The sequence below is a fragment of the Centroberyx gerrardi genome, chromosome 2, assembly GCF_048128805.1.
Source record: "Centroberyx gerrardi isolate f3 chromosome 2, fCenGer3.hap1.cur.20231027, whole genome shotgun sequence".
NCBI lineage: Eukaryota > Metazoa > Chordata > Actinopteri > Beryciformes > Berycidae > Centroberyx > Centroberyx gerrardi.
Genome location: NC_135998.1, coordinates 21,031,729 through 21,056,749, shown reverse-complemented (window position 1 = coordinate 21,056,749; position 25,021 = coordinate 21,031,729). Strand labels below are relative to the sequence as shown.

At 41.4% G+C, this 25,021-nt stretch overlaps 1 protein-coding gene across 1 annotated transcript in view; it reads left to right on the top strand.

Moving 5' to 3' along the window:
* The window catches only part of hcn1 (hyperpolarization activated cyclic nucleotide-gated potassium channel 1), a 65,782-nt gene that overhangs the window by 21,982 nt on the left and 18,779 nt on the right, over positions 1-25,021 (top strand). The window contains exons 3-4 of the mRNA XM_078287911.1: positions 9,975-10,136; positions 18,191-18,409. Of these exons, the coding sequence (XP_078144037.1) occupies positions 9,975-10,136; positions 18,191-18,409 (381 nt within the window). The remainder of the gene's footprint in view (positions 1-9,974; positions 10,137-18,190; positions 18,410-25,021) is intronic.

The window sequence follows — 25,021 nt, the reverse complement described above, 5'->3', positions numbered from 1 at the left end:
ATTTTTAGCCCCAACCCACTGCCATGTTCCATTATTGGGCCTGGGGCGTAACTGTTTCAGCGGCCCCACAGTAGTCAAAGTACAACAATAGCTGCTATTATGGTATATTTGGGACCTGTTTTTATCCTGATTTCTTTTTTATCTCATGTCATATTTTGACATTCAGCAGCATTCCTTTTTTCTTCTTGAATTACATTAACCCCCTAGAGAGTAAAAAGATACTAGTTGGTGAAAGTAGCTTAAATCTTCTGTCCATTGCCATGGGCTTTCCCCTGTGAACAGTGTTCTCCTTATGGATGGTGTGCATAGTACAGTAAGCAGACAGATGACAGACATAGAATTGGGAGGGGGCTAAAGTGATAAGTGCAGAGATTAGGCTAATCGGGGTTATTTCTGTTCGTTGCTCTGTGGTTGTTGTTGTGTCTGTGTGTGTGTGTGTGTGTGTGTGTGTGGGCGTGTGTGTGTGTGCGTGCGTGCACTCACACAGTAGTGATACATAGAAGGATACATGTCATGGAAATCCCTGGTAGGTAGCCGAGAAAAGCTGTCACATGACCTATCTAGTAGAGACTCTCTATACTTGAATGACTCTGATCCTCCAAGGCACATGATGAGGCCTTATTTGTCATATTAGGTTGAGGGGAGTAATAACATTCATGGCAGACATCCTGTAATGATGCCTTGCACCAATTAATTCATTAGTAACTAGTGGAGCATTAAGGGCTCTTCCACTTTCTCTTCCCAAGAGTTAATGTTCTGGTGGATGGATTTACAGGAAAAGGAAGCACCCAGCACCCATCTGTCTGGATGATTGCTATGCTCAGCTATTGCATTGATTAGCTGGTAATGTGAATCCAAACACAGTTTAACAATCTAAAGTTTCTTGTCTGTGCATTGCTACATTACAGCACTGACAGTATACTTGCACTGTAGTCTGCTCACACTCTGGTAAAGTATTAATATTCATGTAGTCATGCAATGTTCATGCATGACTATAATACAGTGTAGATTAAGCAGCACATCCGTTGTAAAGCTGTCATGTAGTTTGTCATGATGCTACAGTTAACGTAGTGAGAGGTCTTTGTAGGTGAAACTGGATACTGTGCTGTTGTTCCAGTCTGGGTTATTAGGGGACTGATGCTAATGCTATACTGCACTAGTAAGGCTCTGTCTTCGCTGTTATAGAGTCCTGTTTCTACTACACTTAATGTTGTTTCTACTGTGTATCTTAGAGGAACCGCATGGCTACTATTCTACATTTGGGAGGGACATCATTCATTCTGTTTGGGCTTTAAGGGCTACAGTATGGAAAGGAACAGTTTTAGCATGGTGTTGGTATACTGTGTTTGCACTCTTATGCTTTATCAGGAAGGGTCTGTCGCTGGTGTTAGCTATACTGGGAAGGGTCCATCTTGCTGCTATTTACATGAACACAGCAGGTCATCCTGTGCAATCCAGTCAAATCCCCCCTGCCTTCACATGGGCACTAATCTTCCCTGACTGCGTTCTCAGCACACCCACAACTCACGCTAAAACGCTCCTCCTTCCTCTCTTTCCCTTTCTCCCATGCCATTTGCAAGCTGCATCTTGCTATCTTATTTGACCTTTTTCATATCTGTCTATCTATCTATCTATCTATCTATCTATCTATTACTCAGTTTACCCAGTTTATTTTTTAATACTAGGAGAGCTCTAAGTTCAAATGTAAATGAGCTATCTAGTTATAAGCCATTCCAATCCAGTTTATCTCTGGACACATTAATGTGTGGCTTGAAATCACTTTTTTTAACCCTAACCCACAAGTAGAGCTAAAGCAGTTATTGCAGCAAAACCAATCTTTCCCAGGGGCTTTGCTACAGCCTGCAGTATTGCACATATTCTAGATGATGTATGTACTATAACTCATACAAAACACAAACTGTAGGATATTCATACTTGATAGCCCATTTGAAAAGCTTACATTGTATTGTGAATATAATTTTAATCATTTTAAAGCTTTTTCTTTGTGAGAAATCACATGAATATACCACATATCTATGCCAAATGAGGACATATTACCTGAAATGCCACCTAAAGGTATCTTATGCTAATTGAAACCAAACACAATAAGAATGAGAATGGACATCGTAAGGCTTGGCTGCTTGACCAGCTTACAATTCCATGAGATGTCATGTTCTTGCTTCTCCTTTAAATATTTTACATGTGGTATTATTTTTTTTTTTGGCTGCTATAATTAGCAATGTTTGATGGGCTCTGGGGCCTGTTTCTGGGTTGTGGTGGCAGGCAGCAGTGCCTCGGGTAGATGTAGCGTGCATTAGGCCTCTGCCCTCCCTCTTAGCTCACTCAGCTCTTCTCTCTCTCCATCCAACCCCGATATGCAGGGGACATTGATTTAACTCCTGGAATAATGTTCTTGTCAACTGTAGCGCCGAGACGGGCTTCCTTTATCAGACAATGGGAAACAAAATGGGTCATGAGGGAAAACAGATGTTCTTGACCGTAGTGGAATGTGATGGTGGGATTTTGAACCAATATTTCTACACATATAAACTTGTATCCTTAAAACCTTTCTCATTGCATTGATGGGGCTCCTTCTGATTGTACACAGGTACAATTGTCTGGACTCTGAAATGTGAGTACTGTTTGCATTTGGAGATGTCAGTTATGTGCACATGTTTTCTTGGAGCTGATGTTGTTATTTTGTTACCATTGCTCAGGTTACATGCACAAATCAATAGAACATCCCATTCAACCTCCTCCTCATCCATAAATACATGTAGTCTTTTTCCTGATGCACTTATTTTATTGCTGATGCACTGAGACTTACCCGATATAGAATAGACTTTCTGATATGTATAACCCTTGAATTTGTCTAAAAGCATGCCCATACATTAATGGATTTCTCCCCCCAGCTCTCAGAATAGTGTCCAGATGCCACCATTTTGACATGAATAAATCAAACAGGATCGTTTAAAAATGTGTGGCTTACTGACTGTAACTTGATGCACCACTGCATGTTTTACATGTGGTTTGAAATGGCCCTTGACCCCTCTGCCGTGAAGAAGGTATTCATTTTCATCAACATAGACAAACTTAAGATACTTGTATTGTCCACACAAAATGTGCCACAACAAAAAGAGATACAGTATTATTTTTCTCCAAATCAAACACTTTTTTTTTTACTGCTGTTTCAGTCCTAAGATCATTTCCAAACAGAGCTCCTTCCCTGTGTCTTCACAATCCACAGGCACACTAAATCCATGCAGAAAACATCGTAAGTGTGACCCTTTGGGCTGCGAGGGCTGTTGCTCCTGGGGACGCTACTGCCACCGATGCTGCTCTGAATGGTAGAGCACAGATTAAGGCAGAACAGAAGTGTTGAGGTTATCACGCTCACACGACCAAAATAGATGCAGAGCGGGCGAGAGAGAGCGGGCGAGGGAGCAAGGCAGGCGGTACAGTGTGATGTGCTCAGTGGAAGGCTGAGAGAGTACTGGGGACAGACACACAGATGACAAAAAAACATGATGGATGAACAATGGTGCTCCCACTGAAAGCATACGAGGAGAGGATGGATAATGAGATAGATGGATTGAAAGATGTGTCTCTAGTTAAAAAAAGATTGACAGATTAACGAGGGGTGATTTCTCCAGTTAAATGAATACATTACTAAATGGATAAGGGGCTATTCCACAGACGAACAGTGTCTTTTAGTGTTTTGTTATTCTGTGGGTAAACCTCCTACAACATTTGTGATATTAGTGGTCCTAGACATTAGCAGTTGATGTTAAGGATTTGCATCTGTTGAGGTCACACCACAGCTCTGTTCTTTGTGTTTGATTATTGGCAATGAGTGCCATACACCATTTCCATGACTTATCACAGTGATGCAAGAACCTGTTCTCTAAACATGCAATACTTGTCAAATGGCTTCCTCTCATTAAAGTTTAGCTTGTGAAGTGATGCAATAATCAAGCTGTAACAACTTGTTATTTATTAAAAGGAATCCACATAATAAACAAGATGAATGGGAGGCAGATGTTTGTGTGGGATGAGCCAGCATGTTCAACAAATTTCTGTCTTACCAAAATGTTACAGATTATGTATGACAACAAAATCTCTGTAATCGTTTGCCTCTGGTTTTCTCCTCATTTTCATTGATAATTTATAGACCAGTTATCTGGATATCATGCTCTTCCAGGCACCTGGGGGCAGAAGTACATGCAGCGGGGGTGGGGGTGGGGGGGGGGGGGTGAGGGGGGGGTTGCTAATTTCCCCTCTAAAACTGACACTGCTCTTTGTTATATAAATGGATCACTCATTGTTTTCTCCCTGTGTAAAGATCCCATCGATCGCTACCTGGCTTTTAATTAAGTCTCTGGCTACAAATTACTGTGCAGTCTCATTAACTAAACGATCTGCCTTGGAGCTGAGGATTCAGGGATGTTTATGCAAGGAAGAGATCTTACTGCACTTTTGACACGGGGTACACTGCTTTAACACTATGTGGAAGGAATCGCTGGACATATTTGTTACATCACTGACAAAGTCCTCAATTGTAAAATCTCTTCTCTTCTCTTCTCTTCTCTTCTCTTCTCTTCTCTTCTCTTCTCTTCTCTTCTCTTCTCTTCTCTTCTCTTCTCTTCTCTTCTTGTCTTCTCTTCTTGCGTAGTCTTTTCTTGTCTTGTCTATTCTAGTCTAGCCTGTATTACAGAGAGATACACATACATATTAGCTTCCCAGATTATACAGCATGTTGCCTGAAGCTTTGAAATGATGTCAGCTCTATTTATTCACATGTGGAATATTGTTTGCTGAACTATACCTGTATCAACATGATTACGCACAGTGCGTTACAGTCATGTAAATGCCAGTTACTTCCATCCAGCTGCTTTACTTTGGGGGGGGGGGGGGGGGGGGGGGGAGTGGCATTGTAAATATACTTCTAGTGCACTTAGAAGATCCCATATTAAGCTTTATCTGCTAAGACAAATATTACCTTGAATAAGTTTGTTATGAATTACGAGCTTTTGTGGGCAAGCAGCCATTTTTGAGAGACATGGAGAAAATACGAGACTGGCTAAATCCCAGTAAAGTCCCATTACATGATAATATGATTTTTCAAATCCTAGTTCAACTGTAATTTTGTGATTAAGAAAAACCAAGAGCGATCCAAAAGGAGATTTACAAGACGATGTTAAGCGGGAGAATTCCAGATTTTCCTGGAAGCAGTTTTGTCATCCTTCAATGCAATAGCCAGCGGTGGATTTAATCCCCTCAAATTAGTCCCTTGCTAATCCCCGCTAACCTTAAACAGAGGTCACTCATTGCCATGTCCAATTTGAACATGCATAAAGGACACTTTCTAATTGTGTGTCCAAGGCCCACAGCTTGATGATGAGTAATTCTTCTGCATGCTCTTTTCTCTGCAAATCAGATTCAAAAAGTCAGCCTACAGTACACGCATTAACCTGACAGGTTTCAGTGGTGTAAACCCCTTGGAGAGGTTTAAGCAAAGCACATTTCTGATCATTTCTATTAGTTTCATACACATAATACATGGACTATGACAAGGAAATCATTACTTTCGCTACTGGTTGTTGAATATATTTTTTGAAGTTTTATTGCCCACAGCATTGTCTATAAATCCTGCCTTTTGAAGGGTTTTCATGTACGTCAACATGCAACTAGCTGCACTTGACATCTCCGTATTTACATCCAAATCCTACTCTACCGTACTGTTGAATGGATGGGGGAGGGCCAAATGTGAATGAGTGCAGTGCTGGCTGGGCATGACCAGCGTGTGACCTTGTGCCACTATCACATTACATCTTGGCCGTTAGTCTCTACTGTATTAGAGGATTATTCTGACCTATGGCCCTCCTGGTCAAATTTAAGCTTGATGCACTTAATTCTAAGCTTATATTGTGCCAGTGCCAGCCGAGAGTACTGGCGGTGCTTTTGGCTTTATGTCAATACTACCTACCACCTACTGTCATGCTGTTTATTAGAGCTTAGTGGCAGAGAGAGCATTCTGAAAATGCATTCAGACCTTTTCGGCGGACACAGGCTTATACAACATTAGTGAGAATGTTCTGCCACGTACATTTAACGCCGCTGCTTCACTACTGTGTGTTTGTAGTCTGAGAGCAGACCTCTGCTTGCATCTCGAGCACGAACTCAAACTCAATCCACAAGAACTCTCTTTCCACTCCCTTTATTTCTCCTCCTCTTCTCCCTCATTCCTCTTCTCTTTTCCATGTGTCTCAGGGGGTTCACTGTGAGATCAACTCGTTAATTAGGATAAGGAAGCGCTTGTACACACATAATTCTTTCTTTCTGGAACATGTACAGACAAGTTGTATGAATACATTAGATTATTTGTATTATTACAAATGGAGTGATATTGCTGACAGTTATTCACTAGGAGACGTTGTTAGTAAACATTCTACCGCATTTATACTATCTCTCAATACAGTGTATGTTAGATGAAAACATTCATGTGATGTCTATGATTTGTGGGACGTCCTCAGCTTGTAGTTACACAGCAAGAAAAAACCGACTGAAACACCCCACTAGTTGCATTTGTAAAAGCAAAATCAAATCACTGAGCTTAGTGCGTAATGAAGTTTATCCTGTATAATCTTGTGACCTGACCAGCAATCCACAGTCAGAGCTTCTATTATTAGGAGCTCTATTAATAGGCTGCAAGCCCAGGGATCGGCTACCTGCTGCCTCTAGCTAGTACTTTTCTACCCGGTGCATCTGAAATGGTTAGTACACCCAAACAAATGCCGCAATGTGCAAATCAACCGTAGCTTGCACAACTTTTGTCCCTGCTCCCGATGAGTCAGCATGACCCAAAGATCACAGAGGCTTTCCAGCAAGGTGAAATGGTCCCTGGGAATTTGTAACCGAGCCTCTCTGCAGCCTTCATAGACATCATCTAACCTGAAGCTCAATCAACAGCTACGAGCTAACCTCATCACTCCCTCTTTGTTTTTTCCCTCCCTCATCTGGAATCTCTTTTGTTGTGTTTTCGATTATGTATTGGTCGATGAAGGGAAGTGCAGACAAGCTGTCAAGCCCTCTCTGTTTCTGCCTGGTGTGTGAAGCATTAGCAATTCAAATGGGGCTAAAGTGCTACTTCCTGTTTTTCGGTCTTATCCCAGTCCTCCAGGAATATGTACCTTTATTACATGTGATGTCTTTCGTTCTGTCTTTGTTTCTGTTGCTCCCTTTCTGTTGCGCTCTCTGTCTCTTGTTCTTTCTCAGTGTAAGTAATCAAATTGTGATAGACTCACACTCAAGCGCGCGCACACACACACACACACACACACACACACACACAGAGAGAGAGAGAGTTCTAAATTAAGAATAAAGATGTAGGCAGCAAGAGAGGTACTGGGTGCTTTGAGACAGCCATCCTGTAAGCTAGTGGCTAATTTTAGCCTTTCAGGGCAGTGCACTGTATCTCTCATGTGGATGAGTTGAACCATAGAGGGATCTGAGCATCAGCTCAGCCCCTTGTTCTCTCCTCTGCTCTATGTGTGGCCACTGTCCTTTGTGCAGAAAGGTTACAGGACAGTCACAATAGGCAGGGGTGGAGGGATGCGGATTCAAAGAGCTTTTAAAACACCTGGGGTTTAGTGGGGTTGATTAGGCGGGGTTGGTTTAAACTGGGCAAAACTAGTTAGAATTAGGCCAGACTGCATGTCAGCAAACACCTCCCATTATGCCCTTGATCAGGCTCTCCTTGTTTTATGGAATCAGTGCACTATATGACAACAGGTAGTCACCAGGCCTTTGCTATTTTGTTAAAATAAATGGTCTGTATTTTTCCCAGCTCCTATGTCCACAAGCCAGAAAAAAGCAGAACTGAGGAGAACAGTAGATGACAGATGGCTCCAAAATACAGATTAGATGCTAAATTAGACCTTTGGGGATGAAGTAGAGTAAAAGATGGCCCATAGTAAACGTGGCTAGAAAATGGAAATGTTCAATGCAACTAGAAAGTGCTGCAAACCCCACCTCTTATTCAAGTCAAATATCTCAATAGATTATTAATTTATGTACTGTACCTGTGCTCTCTCCGTGTCACTCCATCCCGCCATCCCTTTCTTTTTCAGTCACCACAGTTTGCTTTTCTCACTGCATCTCTTTATCTCTCTTTCTCACTCTACCTCTGTATTTCTTTCTTGTATGCACACGAAAGCACAAAGATGCATGCACACACATACACACACACACACACACACACACACACACACACACACACACACACACATATCACCTCAGACCATCTGCTCTTTCTGCTTAGGTAGCGTCACAAGCAGACAGCAATGTCTTTTCACGCAATTTTGTTTTCTGTCTGGCCTTTCATCTCTTCTTCATCATGTTCTACAGCGTTCAGTGCAGTGCATTCATTACAATTAGAGCCTTGGCCATTACTGAAGTCCCCCATTCCCCATCTATCCAGCAATGTTACAGTAGTACTGTGGTAGTGCATGGTAACAATTTTGGCTTTACTGTAATATGGTACAGTTGAACAAAATCAGAATATCGTAACTCATAATTAGTGTTTTTCAAACATCTGGTTCTTAGATCATGCACTGCAACTTCTGATAGCTTTAAAGACAATACATTTGGTTTTGTAAAACATGGGTGAGCAACAGTTCAGTCCAGGTTCCCTCCTGTTGTTTGAAGACATATAATTGTTGTACTTATTTAATTATTTGCAGCATTTTCACCCTTGAATTTCAATACAACTGGTTCACTTCCAGCATCTAGAAAAACTCCCCAGAAACATAAAGGTCACTATTTCTCACTTTCTGTCAATTAACTTCTTAATCTGTCATGACAGTGTGCTGCACCATACCATAAGGGCCTATTATAATGCCATTACATAAATTCAAGCTTAAGTAGAATAGGCAGTTTATGAGGGGAGGAATGCCATCACCCTAAAAATAGATAACAATTACCTGAAAATCCTGAAATATTTCATTTGGGGATACGAAATGATGGCTTCAACAATACAGTGGGCTTCAACAAATCGGTAAATGGAGCAGGTTTATTATGCAAAACCTGAGTAATCACCGACAGTCTTTATCCAGATGTAACTTTTTTTAGTAGGAAAATTGAGCTTCAGCCTAAGAAAGATGATGGAATAACCAACCTGGAAAGAAGTAATGGATTTCTCATGCAAATGAGAAACTGAATTAGTGGCATAGCCAGCCAGGCGTGAGCCAATTCTCTTTGTCCAGACCCAATGTCAATGAAACCTCTTCTCATTGCAGACATGCTTACTCACCCAGCTGATGACTTTCTATTCTGGAAACTTCCCGCTCTGATTAAATAGCCACACCAGCAGTACCACTTGCCTCAGCTCATAGCATTTAAACACACTTATAGGCTGACTATTCCAAAGGGCCGTACTGCCTTGATCATTCAGTATTTCCCTGAACGTCTCTCGCTGTGGGGAACCAAACCAACCATTAGGCTTTTGCTACGTGTTTTTCTTCCGCTGGTCAGTTTGTTTTGGACAGAGGCCATGCTGAATTATGAATAGCTCAACATCTGTGAGTGCAGAGATGCACACAGACACACTGGCGGCAAACCAAACTCTCTGGTGGCCAAACAGGCACACCATGTCCTCCACTTCAGAGGTGATTTTGTAGTTTGCGAGTAACTATGCCCAGGACATTGCTTTTATAAGTACAGCATGCTGTTTCAAAGATACTGACAAATATCAACTGGACCCTAACAACTGTGTGCTCATGTTGACTGCTATAGTTTGTAAATCACTTTATGACACTGTACAATACACTTAAACATGGTTTAAGGACCCCTATCACGTTTTGATTGTACATTTTCATGCAAAAAAGGAGTGAGCAAATCTTTAAGATGACTAACTGAGGTCTCTCTCTCTCTTTCTCTCTCTCCTCTCTATCTCTCTCCTTCTCTTTGTTTCACAGATCTTCCATATGACCTATGACCTGGCTAGTGCTGTGGTAAGAATATTTAATTTGATAGGGATGATGCTGCTTCTCTGTCACTGGGATGGCTGTCTCCAGTTTCTGGTGCCTCTCCTCCAAGATTTCCCCCCTGACTGCTGGGTGTCCCTAAACGGTATGGTTGTAAGTATTACTCACTCTTCTCCTTTGTTTGTTATTTTGGCATATTTGGTGAATGTATGAATGTATCTGTGGGATCACTGAACACAACATTCTGCCAACTTACAGGTGTGTTGTCAGTAGATCACATACAGACTCTGAAAGCAGTTGTAGTTTAGTTGCTGTGTAGTTATGGTGTTTAGTGAAGAGTTGGATGGGCAATTGACAGCAACAACAAAAAAGCCAGGGTGTCTTAGTCCACTGGGACTTCAGTCATGGGAAATGGAGCTGGTACTTCTGCATTATTTGAAGAAAATGTTAACAAATCAACAGTACTTTGCTTTATGGAAAAAACTACAAATCATTTGTTTTAATGTTCTAATAACTGTTGTACAGCTAAAGATCAGTTCGGTTATAAAATCATGCCAAGCTCAAATGAATCTACCTGAATGGATAAGAGCAAATTAACAGAGGGAAAGGGACCTGTGCACTGTTATTCAACTTTTTTTTTTTTTTGTTGAGTGCTCTGAGTTTCTCAGCACTGCGATTTCATAGGATGTAGTCTTATTTGGCTCATTTGTCTTACACAGTATTCATTTACATTGTACACACTACAAATGTACACATGAATTAAGCAGCAGTGCTCTCAGTCATTCACAGTATATCTAGCTGAACAGTCTGGCAAGAAAGCACCACATTGATTTTTTTTTTTCTAGACTACAGTGTTTTATTTTATATTGACGTATTGATTGCACTGAGTGTATTGAGTGTTCATTGAAATGTAGTTTGGCAAAACCACAGCGAGAATTCCTGGAGTTGAACTCTGAGATACAGTTGTAGAGACAGATCTGTTCTTGTGTTCCCTTGATGTTTTGGGGAAATTGATTTAGTGTCAGATTGATTTGGAGAGGGAGCTTGGAGGTGTGGGGATTGGGATGGGAGTCTGTCTATACATCTGAACTACAGGTACATCCCATCCACCTGCTGTTCTGTTCTGTTATTGTTTTGCCAAACCTACAAAATAACATAAGTTAATGAGGCAATGCTGCAGACAGTAAATATATACCACTGGTATTGGGGCAGTACTGTGCTGCATTTTTTATGCTTACACATTCAAGTAAGGAAATTCGAAACCTTCACATGTGAAGACTCCAGTGTGGCAAACTTGATTACATGTTCCCTCACAACAAGTCTCTCTCTTTTCCTTAGCTTTTTTGCCTTATTTATCCACTTTCACGTCTTTCATACATGCTATCACCATTTCCCTCCGTGCGCACTTTCTCTCTCTGTCTTTCTATCTCTCCCTCTCTGAGTCGGGGTCAAATGGACCGCGGTTGCTCCTCTCAGAGGGATGAGATAGTGTAGAAGTGTGTATAGGCCTCCTGGGTAATGCTGATTGTAAATGCTTGCCCCAGGATCTCTGCCTTCTCATCTCCCTCTTTCCGACAAACATCTCTGTAGTACACATGCACACTGACTGCTCAGAGGCATCATACTGGAGGTGCAAATGTCAGCTCTCCTCAGCATCACGACTCAGTATCCCACTCTTATCTTTGCTCTAAGGCGATGAGGGCCAAGTTGCCCAAGTGAGCCCAATCCCAACTAACATGTGTTATTCACCCCAACACACATTATCCATCTCCATTTGCACCAAAATTATTTTGCAATTAAATAATTTTCCACACAAGTATATCATAATTCATCCTTGCTGATGGGTATTTACACAAAATTAGGCAAATTGCCACCGCCTCGGACATTTACTACAGCAGCAGAGATTTTAAATCTTCCCTTTGATCGGCAACAGTCTGTATTCACATTTACTTTTGATCATTGACCTTAATGGTGAACGACTCGTTGCATCTGTGTTGTGTGGTGTTCCTCTTGCTTGGCATGAATCGCACATATTCTCCTTCATTGTGCATGCAAATCGATACGAATTGGGAATTAAGTAAAAGGCTAATTTGCAGTCCCCTGTGTGGAAGGATCATTTGTGCTGTGGAAAGATAGCTATAGCAGGAGATGGAAGAAAGGCTGCTGGAGTAAAGTGCTACTGGGGGAAATCTGTTGACTGGAAGCTTATAGGTTAGTTTGAAAATGTGTTGAATATTTAAATCATCTTCCAATGGTAATATGAAACTATAGGATGATACAATATGTTGAAACACTATTACAAAGATGTGTCACGACATATAAGGGACGAGATATAAGGTTTCTTGTGACATGCTGTGTCTATAGTCTGGACAAAAGAGTCTGGCAGTACAAGTCCGTAGTGACAATAACAATGCTTTCAAATCTCAGAATAATATGTTTTCACAACTTCTTTAACCATTGGGTAGCATTAACATACAGTTTGTGAATCTATAGTCCCAGGTTTGAAAACAGAGGTTTTGTCAGCAATGAGATGTGGATAGGAGTCAAAACCTTAGGACTTTTAGGTTGTCAGGTCACGGGTATCTAGCACAGTGGTTACTAAGTGTGATGTGGTGGAATCTCTTCCCTGTGGATCCTTGCTGAAGTAGAGGTCTGACTGAGGTCTGGCAAATACATAGTGAAAAGCCCAGCCCGCATGCGGCATCCCTCTCCTCACACCATCACAACGCATCAGTGCTCATAAACAAAAATCTTGATAATATCTCCCTCCCTTTTGTTTATTGCACGTGTGCTCCCTTTCTTCCATTCATCATAATGCAGTTCTGCATTTGAAAACGAATGACATGCAGTGTCTGGCATTGTGATATTTTCTCCTCTCCTCTCCTCTCCTCTCCTCTCCTCTCCTCTCTACTCCTTCATTTACTTCACACATTTCAGGGTGGCAGAGAATGTCAAAAGAACTCCTCACAAGGTATAAATACTTCATCTCATCGTCTGGCCTGTGAGGGGAGTGACGGTCAGGTGAACGATATTGTCTTCAAAGTTCCCGTCTCTCACTCTCTCCTCAGCTGCATTTGTTTGCTCATGAGTGAGGAGTTTAATCCACCAAAGAGTCAGATTGCATCACATGTTTCTGTTGTTGCCTCACTCCTTTCGTTCTCCAGCTGTGAGAGGAAGAGTGTGGGGCCAGCGAGGACTGCAGATACTGCTGAGTGGTGGAGTACAGGGTATAGGACGGTTATCTTCTTGACTAATGGCCTGAGAGTAGCTTCTTCCTCTTTGGAAGCTGCATTTACTTAATCACCAGACAAGATAATGCTGCTGTCACTGTGTTGGCTGGGGTGAGAGGGTTATGGGCTGCTGGTTTGTTTGCATGTGTGTGGATGATATGTGTGTAGGAGTATGGGGTAGTGTGTGTGTGTGTGTGTGTGTGTGTGTGTGTGTGTGTGTGTCTGTGTGTGTGTACATGTCTGTGTGGTTGTGTGTGCTTATTGTGGGTGGGGGTGTTCTTGTCCAGGCTCATTTGAATTTTGATAGCTGAGCAGAAGCCCACTGAGGACGTGTGGGGAGGATTAATGCCCGAGAGAGAGAGGGAGAGAGAGAGAGAGAGACAGAGTGAGAGAGAGACGGGCAGACAGACAGATAGATAGACAGACAGACGGAGACAGAGAGGCCTGGCTAACCATGCATAACCACCCTTCAGCATCAGTCACCCTCCCTGGCCTCTTTTGTCCTTGGACCTCCCACTACTGTCCCATCTATTTCTCCCCAAACCCCTGAATGAGTCACTTCCAATAGCCTGGCTCAGTCTAGAGTTTATGAATTAATCAAACTTTCTTCTCTCTCACATGGCACTTCAATCACCATGAAGACTACCCGGTTTCATCTCAGTAGAAAGCGAGACTCCTTTTTGCCTGGTGTGAATAGCAAGGTTTTCTCCATTCTCCTGGTGGACTATTCGATTTTATAGTATTTGTTTTGGAAGTTGGTGGGTGTGTTATTTGCCTCTCAGCCCCCTTCGACACTGCTTGCTGACAATTAGCGGGTATTGATTACCGTTGTCAGGGAGATTCTCACTTTATTTAGCTATGCTGGGTGTTTCCCTTGAATTCACAGATGGCCCTTAAAAAAACGATAAGGGAAAAAATGAAATTGTGCACTTTAATACTCCAGGAAAGAGATTATCATTATAGGCCAAAAATTCAAAATATCACAATTACATCTTCATTTAATGCATAGAAACACATCAGGTGAAAAAAAACAAAAACCTTGATATAGGCCTTTTGGCTAGTATGTTACGATTAACTTTTTTTTCTTTCCCTCTATTATTAAAAGGGATGTTGCTGTGCTTAGTGGTGGTAAAATGTTTCTCTCTGTAAGGTCATTTTGTGCCAGAGAATGAAAGGATTAGTGAAATGTGAAAATACGGTTTTCTGGTAAAACAATTTGGGACACAAGATCACTATTGTTATGTGTGGCCATCAGCTAAATCAGTGGTTTCTGGGTAAGATACACTGCTGCTGTGAATCCTCATCTTGCCAACCTATATGTGATACCCAAGTGAGCCTGGCGATCCTTTCACTTCCTCACTGTGGTGTTCAAAGGCTGTTGTGTCATTTATGCACGCTCAGGGAGAACAGCTTGTGGTTTGATTATGTAATTGATAAATAAAAATTGTTTTTCATGCATGGGACAGCTTGCTGGGTTTATAGAGATTTACATGACTGAGTAATGAAAAAACATCAGATAATGGTGAATTTGTTTGCGCATTCACTGTTTCACCTTATGAAATATGGGAAACCATATTAAGGAAATTACAGCATTCTCTTTCGTGAAAGCAATGAGAAATGTTTGTAAAAATGAAATATGATGAAATTCTGTACCAAAACAAACAAAAATGTGAAATCTATATATGCACACGCTTTCTAAAAGACTCTTTATAGTGTAATTTCCACAGGAATGTGACTGTAATTTTGATTTTGATTTTGTGTTATCAATTGAAAAAAACATTTTTCATGTTAGCATTTCAAATCTAAAATGATCCTAACAATCTCAAACACCACTGTATGTACAGTGAAAATCTGCCTATGCTTTCACCAATCTATTATGCTACAGTGATACTAGGACAGCCTTTGAATCAGTGTTCATCTCTGGCATTGGGATGACGGTGAATTATTGATTGCCTTCACTGTCACATAACCGATTACATGTTGTGTCTTGGGCTTGTTGGACTGAGGAAATTATAGAAATATTGTATTGGAATAATGTATTGAAGTGGTTAATTATTAAATTGTGTATTATTTTAGTTTCAAAAAGGAAATTCCACCAATTGTCCACAATAGAAAATATTTTTGCAAAGTATTGTTTATGCCTCTTCAGTTCAGTCTCAGGATGTGAAAAACAAAATGATGTTGGTTAAAATTAGGTAGTGTTTCCCATTTTAATACTAAAAGGTTTTTTATTAAAGTAGATTTTAAGCTGTTAATTAGAATACTTTGGCAATGATGTGGGCTGAGATTAGTTTTAATGCATTTCATAATGGAATCCAAGAATTTACCGTACTGCTCTGTGAAATACTTTTAAATAACAGAGCTACTGAAACATGAATATGCAGCATCTGATGTGAGCTCTTTTGCTGCATCCAGCAAAAGAGATATTTAGAGAGAGCTAGGAGGAACTGAAAACTATTGTATACATCTGCTATGATGGTTGGACCAATTGAACTTGAGTGGACCTGAAAAGAATAGAAAGGAATAAACTCACTATCAGGTGAAACAGAATAGAATTATGATACATTTACTGTTTTAGCCGAGGACCCAGATGAGATGTAGTATGACATCAGTAGGTGGGCTTTTGCTTTTGGTTTGGTTTTTATTGTTACTATATACAGTAGAACTAGTTCTGATCATAGTGAGCTTTTTCCATTTGAACTCCATGGCAGGCAATAGTATGTAACCCATACTCCAAAAGATAATAAGTCAAGATCATGATCATTAGCTTGGTGTTTATTATGTAGCAACGTGCAAAAAAGTGGAAAGAGCAGTGCAGACATTTCCTGCTGTATTTACTTATGCACCCACCACAAGGACAAACAAAAAAGGGTGCAGTGAGTCACTCTTCACCTTACTATTTGTTCCATGGCAAAATTACATTTCTGTGCTCGAAGTGGTCCATGCATACACATACGTGAACACAAGCATTGTGCGGTATTGCTCAATAAACAGTCCCCCGCCATCTCAACCACACGTGCTAAATGTACACAAGTCAAAGGACACCTCAGGCCCGGTTGTCACCAGTTGTGTGTTTGTGAGGCCCGTGACCTTGTGTGTGGCATTTGTTGCAGTTCCATGGTTGGGTGAGTTGCATGCGTGCGTGTCTGTGTGTCGCTGGGTGGTTGACTGAGTGTGTGGGAGTGTGTTGTGTTTCCACAATACTAAAATATTTATTTCTACATATAGCATCAAACATTTCCACTTTTGTGAAAGCTGTGGAAAAATCGGTGGCTATTTATATGGCGCTTGAAGGAAGCTTTATATTGGCTAAACCCTTGTTTAGATTCATATCACATCACTTCACCAGAGTGAGCTGATGCAATTGTGGTGTTAAATTTGAAACTGCCAAGTCCAGCAAACTGGATTCAATTTTTTTATTAAGGCTGGCAAGTGTAATTATCAACACATTTTTCTCATCAGTCTCTGAAAGAAACAACTATCAGCATGGAAACGGTAATTCATTTGAATAGGTGAGTCAACTAGGGCAGATGGCTTAGCTGTGAAGTCACTCACTTACTAAATCTCAGCTGATGAATACTTTGGAGTTAAGCAGAACAGAGAATGGCACGAAAAAAGACACCAGTGCTTGGACATAATGGGATGTGGGATATAACTACTTGGCGAGAGGAACTATGTCAGCCTGTGGGAGAGACAGTGATTAACTATATTTTCTTGTGGCTTCATATTTCTTTCATTAGCTATTCTGTTTTGGGGAGACAAGGTATTCTGTGTAAGAAAAGAACGCTCCCTCAGCACTTTTTGTTCACAGAGGAGGAAACTATTGGAGGAGTCAGCAACTTGGCTGTGGCTACAAGGATGTACCAGAGAGCTGTCGCATTTGTCTCCAGAATGGAGCTTACTGGGTTTCACAGATGTAGCCTGGCTGGGCCTGTTCAATTGCTCACTGCAGCTAGAGATTTTGCAGGTCTCTGGGGAGAAGCGGCACACTCTCATATATGACATGTAATGTATTAAAAGCGTAGTCTAAATTGTACTGTGACTCCTAGCAGTAAATTACTTCCACTTTTTGTAGAAGTTGAGGTTGCATAGCAACAAAAAGTGAAAAAAGGCTCAGTTGGAATAGAAGCAGTCAATTTTCAAGCCCTAGATCCTGTCAAAAGCTTCAAAAGTCCCACATACTGTGAAAAAATCTACTCATGCTACACAACTAGCCATTTGAATGCATTTTTAACAAAGAATTAAAAAGACAACACTGTTTTATCCATTCAAGCTGATGTGCCGGATGCCAGATGCCAGAGTTAGCGCTAAGCTTTCCAATAGCTGTACGTCGATGTGTGTGTGTGTGTGTGGAGCGGACTGCAGCAGGGTTCCCTCCCTCGCAGCCATGTGTTTCTGCTCCTCTGCCTCCAACACACTGAATCCCATTAGAACACTTGTGATAATCGAACCTGAGAAGGCACAATCCAGGCCAGTCCTCCCCCCCCCCCCCCTCCTCTCCCTCTGCGCCTCTCCCTGTGAAAGATGCCCTAGGCTTAAGGGAAACTATACATCAGACGTCTGAAACTAATGCAATGTAATCTTTTTTGATTAGAACTTGCAGCCATCAATTGTTTTGCACCCGGTGGCGAATGGGAAAAGATTGGAGCGAGCCAGACAGGAGGGAGAGCAGAGAGGGGAAAAAGAACAGCAAGCGTTGAAAGGCTGAAGACTGAATGAGAGAGAGAGAGAGAGAGAGAGAGAGAGAGGGAGAGGGTAGAAAGTTTAGTCACTCAGTGTGGACATTAGGCTCTGAGGCATGAAGAGTATGTTGGCAGAATGTTCGGTGGAGGTTCAGTGATCCATCAAACAAAAGCCTGCCTTTCCATTCTGCCTGCTGGAGAGCCTTCTCTCCCTGCCTTGCCTTGCAGTAACTCCCCCCCCCCCCACTCCCTCTCTCTCTGTCTCCACTTTTCCTCCCTCTCTCCATCCTTCCAGAACGATTCCTGGGGCAAGCAGTACTCCTATGCCCTCTTCAAAGCCATGAGCCACATGCTGTGCATCGGGTATGGTGCCCGGGCGCCCGTCAGCATGTCCGACCTGTGGATCACCATGCTGAGTATGATTGTAGGCGCCACCTGCTACGCCATGTTTGTGGGCCACGCAACTGCTCTAATCCAATCACTGGACTCCTCGCGCAGGCAGTACCAAGAGAAGGTAAGAGTAGCACGTACTACAATGTTTACCGTGTTTGTGAGATTAAAAAGTAGGGTTTACACAGTACTGAATGTTGTTTCATTTACATATCTTTAAACTAGATCTTATCATGGGACCTTAGAGGTTTGGTCTGGGATGGTCTTAAAGCATTACTGTGAGGGTTTTGCTCTTTCCCACTACATAACATACATAACTCCTACTTATAGGAACTAGACTTAAGTAAATTAGGCCTTCTCTCAGTGGCCCTGAGGACCAAGGGGTTGAGCTGTCACAGATCATAATATCCGGGGGCGGTGGCTAGGAAAGAGGATTTTCCCCCCAAGCAGATCACAGAAGTTCCGGTAGGGTGAGGAGGTCAGCGACGGGACCATCCCCCGCATTGTTTGGGTGCTGCCAGTGAACAAATTCTGTTCTTCTCTTTCATTTTAGCCCCTATTACATCATTTTTTGAGTGGAGGGTGATTATCCAGCATTTCAGCCGAGCCACCATCTGTGATCTCGCTGAGGGGCTGAGGCAATTCCCAGAACACAAGGATATGACTGATGCACTTGCATGCAAGAACCTGAGTTTAACTCCCAAACTTTTGCTATGCTTATGTTGCACAATTCTATCTGCATGAGCATACCGCTGTGGTGCAGGAGATTATAATATAATATTAGATATGTCTTAATCCACTTTAGAGTATGGGTATGATTAAAAATGAAGTGCTGACCTTTACCTGATACTGTAACAAAGTCGGCGTAAGATGAGATGGACTGGTTCGACTCTGAGTTATGACGCATATAGACACAATTTGTTTATTTTTTATCAACATAGCATGACTCGACACAGGACGCATTTTTAAAACCTTCCAACCAATCTAGGAACATTGGCCGAAATTGGCTGTGATTATTATTTCAGTTTTGCAGACGTTTGTGTTTTCAAACTCACACCCACAAATTTGTGTTTGTCAAAAGAGTTCATACCATAAATGCACATTTACACATACACACAAATGCACACACACACACACACACACACACACACACACATACACACTCAGGCAGGACTGATACACAAAGCACACATCAATTATCCTGTGGGAGGTAGTTGGCAGAATCCTTATCAGAGCAGGACACAGCGGTAGAGTCACCTTGGCGGTGACTACGGCAAGGCACGCTCAAATGTACCAAGCAGTTTATTAATTTACATCCTGCATCTAAAAGCATTAGCTGTTATCGTTTCATTCCAATATGATGGCCTGACCTTGCCAGCCTCTCCCATGGTCAATGCAAGGTAGGGGAACCAGCCCCTGTATTTGTGGTTCAGTGTTGTAATGGCGTTTGACACGGCAGTCAAAAAGTTAAATGCTTATAAATGCAATCTATATTCACTGCCTTTGCAAAACAAGAGTACAAATACTATATCCTTGAGTGTCATTGCTGTACAAAACCACTTAAAATAGTGAAATGTTCATGGTATGTCAGGAATTTGTACTATAGGAGTATAATCTAGTCATCATGACAAGATCACAGGCTAGCTATGGAACAAATCACAAGTGGGATCATGGAATGGTAATCATTCTATTTCATCATCCTCTGACAGATTTAATTTCTCCCACACACTAATTATCAGCAGCATCTATCTAGTCATTGTCTAAGGTGTTATCTTGGCTGCCACTGCTCTGATAGCAGATCAGAACAAGTCAATGCACTCCAAAATGATGACAGAGAGAGATGGGGCTGGATTGGGCAGCCTGCGCAGGAAATTATAGACTGAAAAAACAAAACAAACAACTAACAACGAATGACATTTTATTTTTCCTGATGACACCCCTGTGAGTGGCATGGGCATTTGATTCATAGCTGTTCATAGCATGAGTTTTACTCACAACAAATGCAGCATATGAACATTTTTAGAAATTCCTTTTGTTTATGCCTTCATCCAAACATAATTTTTAATGCATATACATACATTCACTGGGTACTGGTGGTTGTCAACATAAAGTAATTGAATACATACATGTAGCACCTTACATAAGTCAGACTTACAGTGGTATTGCGTTATATTGGACTTTTTTGTAATCAGGAAGTGATTTTAATTAAAAACATGTAATTTTATGATTAATCAGAAACAGCCAGATACATAGATGCTACAGCCCATTCCACTGAAAATGAATGACAGCAGGTCGCCCACAGCAAACAAGTCAGGCATTAGAAGTCACTGTTTGAATTAGTGACACGCCTCTTGCTCAGTATGTGATGTACATCTGCTTCACAGCAAATCTGCTTAATCTACATCCCGGTTTATCCTTTCAACATCCCTCCAGGCATTGAACTGACAACTTAGAGGCTGTGAATGCCATGTTCATGGTAACAGAGCCCCAGTGTGGAGCTGGATTCAGCCAGGGCTGATTTGCTGCATGGCTGTGCAGATCAGGGGAGCAGGCTGAGGAGCAGCAGGGATGGGTTCAGGGTGTTCAGCCTCTAGTCGTTTCATCTATCATTGCCACAGCTGGGAAGGGAATCATGGATGGAGTGGTGGAGGGATGGGTAGAGATGGATAGAAGGTGTGAGGCAAGAGGTTAGCTAAGGACAGAGGACATATGGTTATAGGACAGAGGATATATGTGACTTTGGGGAGATGGACAGAGTCAAGGAGATGAGGGAGGAGGGACTGAGCATTAAAGGAGGAGAAAGGATGAAGTGAGTAATTGAGAGAATGAACTCATTATTGTCTAACTATCAATAGGTTCTATTTAAATTAGAATCATCCTGCCTACTAATGACTAGTAATAACATCTTTTTCACGGTCTTTAATCTTAAGAGTTACCTAAAGTCCTTAAGGGATTAAACAAGGGAGAAAAGAGGAGAGGGAGACTGTGATATAAAAGGTGGAAAGAAAGAGATACTGAGAGAAAGAGAAAGAGGAAGAGAAGGAAGGGGGCAGGGTGGTGAGAGTGTGAGTATTTGTGGTCTTGAGGCATGCCTGCTGCAATGCCCTGGTGCTGGATAACTGTAGACCAGCGTACAGCTGTGTGTCAATCGGCAGCTGTCAGCCAAGAAACTATTATTCCTTTAGACGTGTACAAGCTGTACCTTACTTCATTACAAGGTGTAGAGTCTTATGCAACATTATATCAAACTCTCGTAACTCGTAATTGAATGCAGCCATCAGAGTTTCAAGAACATCTCCTGAAAACACATGAACATTTGGAAGCATTGATCCTGAGACAATTTTTGCAGTTTCAAAGCGTAAATAGTGTGGTATGTATATTTTTGTCATACCGATTATGCAAGCAGCCGCACTCATCATTTCTTTCCAGAATGGAAACAGGATGGAGCAGGGCCACAGTTAATTGGCATTAACCTTTCTGAAAACATTTTTGCTTGAGTGTTTACAAGAGCTGTGTAGAGAATACAATATGGGTGTGTGTTATCTCAGCTGCTTATGCATTTAGAGAGACAAAGGCGTTCGATTGTTTCCTGTTGTTGATAACACTGAAAGGTATCAAATCTATTTCTGCTCAATTAAAGATCCATTTGTGCACACTAAGCAAAATCTTTTACATCTTGTCAAACTAATTCCAAGCCTGCCTTACTTAGGTTGGCTCTCTCATCACAGAATCCTTGTTAACGTTGCATATTCACGAGGTGTCACCTTTATTCACAAACAGTACATTATGTTTAGCGGATGTGTTTTTGTATTTTATAATATTTAATTATGATTTAGCATGGCTAACATAAAAGCTCATATATCCCCGTAGTAAGAATGCATGTGAAAATGTCATGGATGTTGTTCTTGTAGCCTTTGTTGTAACCCTAACCCTAACCCTTGACTGACAGAGCCACTGGCAACCACAGATCTGGGTTAATTTGGTGCCAGTGGCACATCCCAATGTGAGTAGGACTGACTAGGCTTAGGCTATTTCTAGAGAGAGAGAGAGAGAGAGGGAGAGAGGGAGAGAGAGAATAGTAGTGGACTTCATCTGATTTCATTTTAGGAGTGTAGTCAGCAAATTGCTCCATTATAATGTGCAGCTAGTGTACTGTGCAAATGCTAGAACAATAGTCTTACAGGCTCAGGACAAGGTAATGTGACTTAACCAATAAAACAGGATTTAGAATCTGTGTGAGCGGAAATGAATGCTTTCAATGAAATATCAATTGATATGTGTCACAAAAAATGACAGATCAGTATTGGTGCTTATTCTGTGCCATCACAAATCTCATACCGGACATGACCAAAAGCAAACCCTCTATATCTCGAGGCCACATTTCAAACCTGAAATGTCAGACACTCTCCAACTTCTGCTATGTACTCAGAATAAATCAATTTCCCGCAAACAAAACCCTGGCCCCTTATCACCTTTCTGCAGCTGGGAGAGGAATCAATGAGAAAGACGACGTGACACGAGCGTCTTCTCTCACGCTGACAAATTTGATTTTGTGGGCCATGCTTGCATCACGTTGGCCATGCAGCCTGCCACTGGGCCACCAACCTCACGGCTGCTGCTGCCTCTCGCCAATTGTTCTACCCTGATTACCAGAGGCAATGTGAGAGACAGTGTTTATTTTCAGTTGCGAGGGCCTTCGACCGGCTTGGAAGATTCTGTTCACACCCCTGTCTGCCGTATACCTGTGTGAGTAAACCGTGGCTGATTAAAATGGATGAGCCGCTAAAGTATCCTTCTCTCTCTCTCTCTCTCTCTCTTTCTCTCCTGTGAGTCAATACTTGCCTTTAGGTTCATGTGGACTGAAAATTCATTCTCATTAAGATTCAGTTAATTACCAGCAAGGGGACCCTTTTTACTGGCCTTTTTACTGGCTATACTGGACAAAATCAGAGTCTTATGTCCATCCATGCATATGCAGTGAGGATAAAGTGGCTTCTATCCATTCTGCTCTCTCTCTCTCTCTCTCTCTCTCTCTCTCTCTCTCTCTCTCTCTCATTCTTTCTCATTCACTGTCTCTGCCTCTGTCTCTGTCTTGCTCTCTGTCACAACTGAATTTTTGAGATCACTTCCTGAAATTCCCAGTATCCCTTCTAGACACCTCCGTCCACACCGTCTCTGTCGCACATTGATGACACGGGCGTCCTGGTGGCTTCCAAGCTGTCCAGTGAAGCAAAAAGAAAAAAACAAACTCTTTAACATCTTGAAGCTACATTTTCCTCTTCAGAATCAGTTCTACTTCTAGCATTCCAGGACAATTTTAGTTTACACATCATGATATTTGGATAATATAGTAGCATTTGCTTCAGTTTCTTGTCAACTCTTTGGAGTTCATCCCTCTATAGCAATTTTAGTTTTTGAGAAAAGTCAATTTATCCAAAGATTTTACTAATACTAATTTAGCTTAAATTATTCAATACTTTCTCTCACCTGACTGTTTCTCTACACAAATATACCACTATTTTATCTTAATAACCAATGATATTTTAACACAAAATAATCAATCATTTATGTTTCCTTACAGTGGTTTCAGAATAATGAACCTGTAAGGACTTAAAAAAATATTGAATAATTTAGGGTTATAACTGTAAAATTTCCACTTATTATTGTCTTGTTCGGGTTTCTTTACAAGTAAACAAATAAGTAATTACTAGTAAATGATCAAGTAATTTACTATATCTGTTTCCTTAGCTTTATTTATTGCTGGTTACTGTGTCCTTAATGTGAGGTTATTGAGAAATTCCAGGTTAATTAGCTGTAATGATGATAAATTAGCAGCCTGTAAATTGATGCATTACCTTTGCATAGCATTTCTAAAACAAAGTTTACAAAGTGTTTCAAAAGACACAGAAACAAAGTTACTGCAAAGAAACAGAGCAAAGAAGAGGACTGCGGCAAAAACAAAGTCAGCCATTAGGGTAGGTGCGTGGGGAAAGATTATACCAAGTATAGTGGTATAATAGCAATAATTTTAACTTAATTTGATTAGATGATGGTAGAGGATGAGTCTGAGTATTTTATTTTATGATATGAAGCCATTTCTTGACTCTGTTGCACAGTAGCACTTTGACAGGAGTGCAGTGACAATCAGCAAGTCCTTCCACTGTTCACCAGTGATAAACCAGAGGAGCTTTGCCTAGTCATAGACGGATAGATTACACAACACAGTACCTGAAGACAGGGGCAGTGTTAGTGGCGGAAAAGGGAGGATACTTTTAGGGGACCCCAAGTAAGAGGGGGGACTTCAGAATGTCAAGGCCATATTGTACTAAATGGATGGGTGGGGGTAGGGGTGGGGGGTGGGGCATCTTGTTAGGGGACCTAGAGTCTGTAGTGCTGCACCTGCCTGAAGTTATCCTTTTGATGTCACATGGTTGGATGCATGGCAAACCTTAATAATCAGTACTGTTGGGTACAATGTGCCTGTGAACCATTCAGATTTAAAGAAATCATAAAGAAATATGAAAGAGAAATCATGCAAAAAATGATCATGTGATCAGTCATGCACACTGTGCCATCTGGATCTTAGTCTACGTAAACGCTAAATCTCTCTCTAGGATATCAGGTATACCTTGCTAGTTCACATTAGATCATGGGTTGGTTGGCTATTAGGACAGGGCTTCCTGCATGGGTGAGATAATCGGAGCTGCTACCTTGGTCTGACATAGCCCCAGGCCTG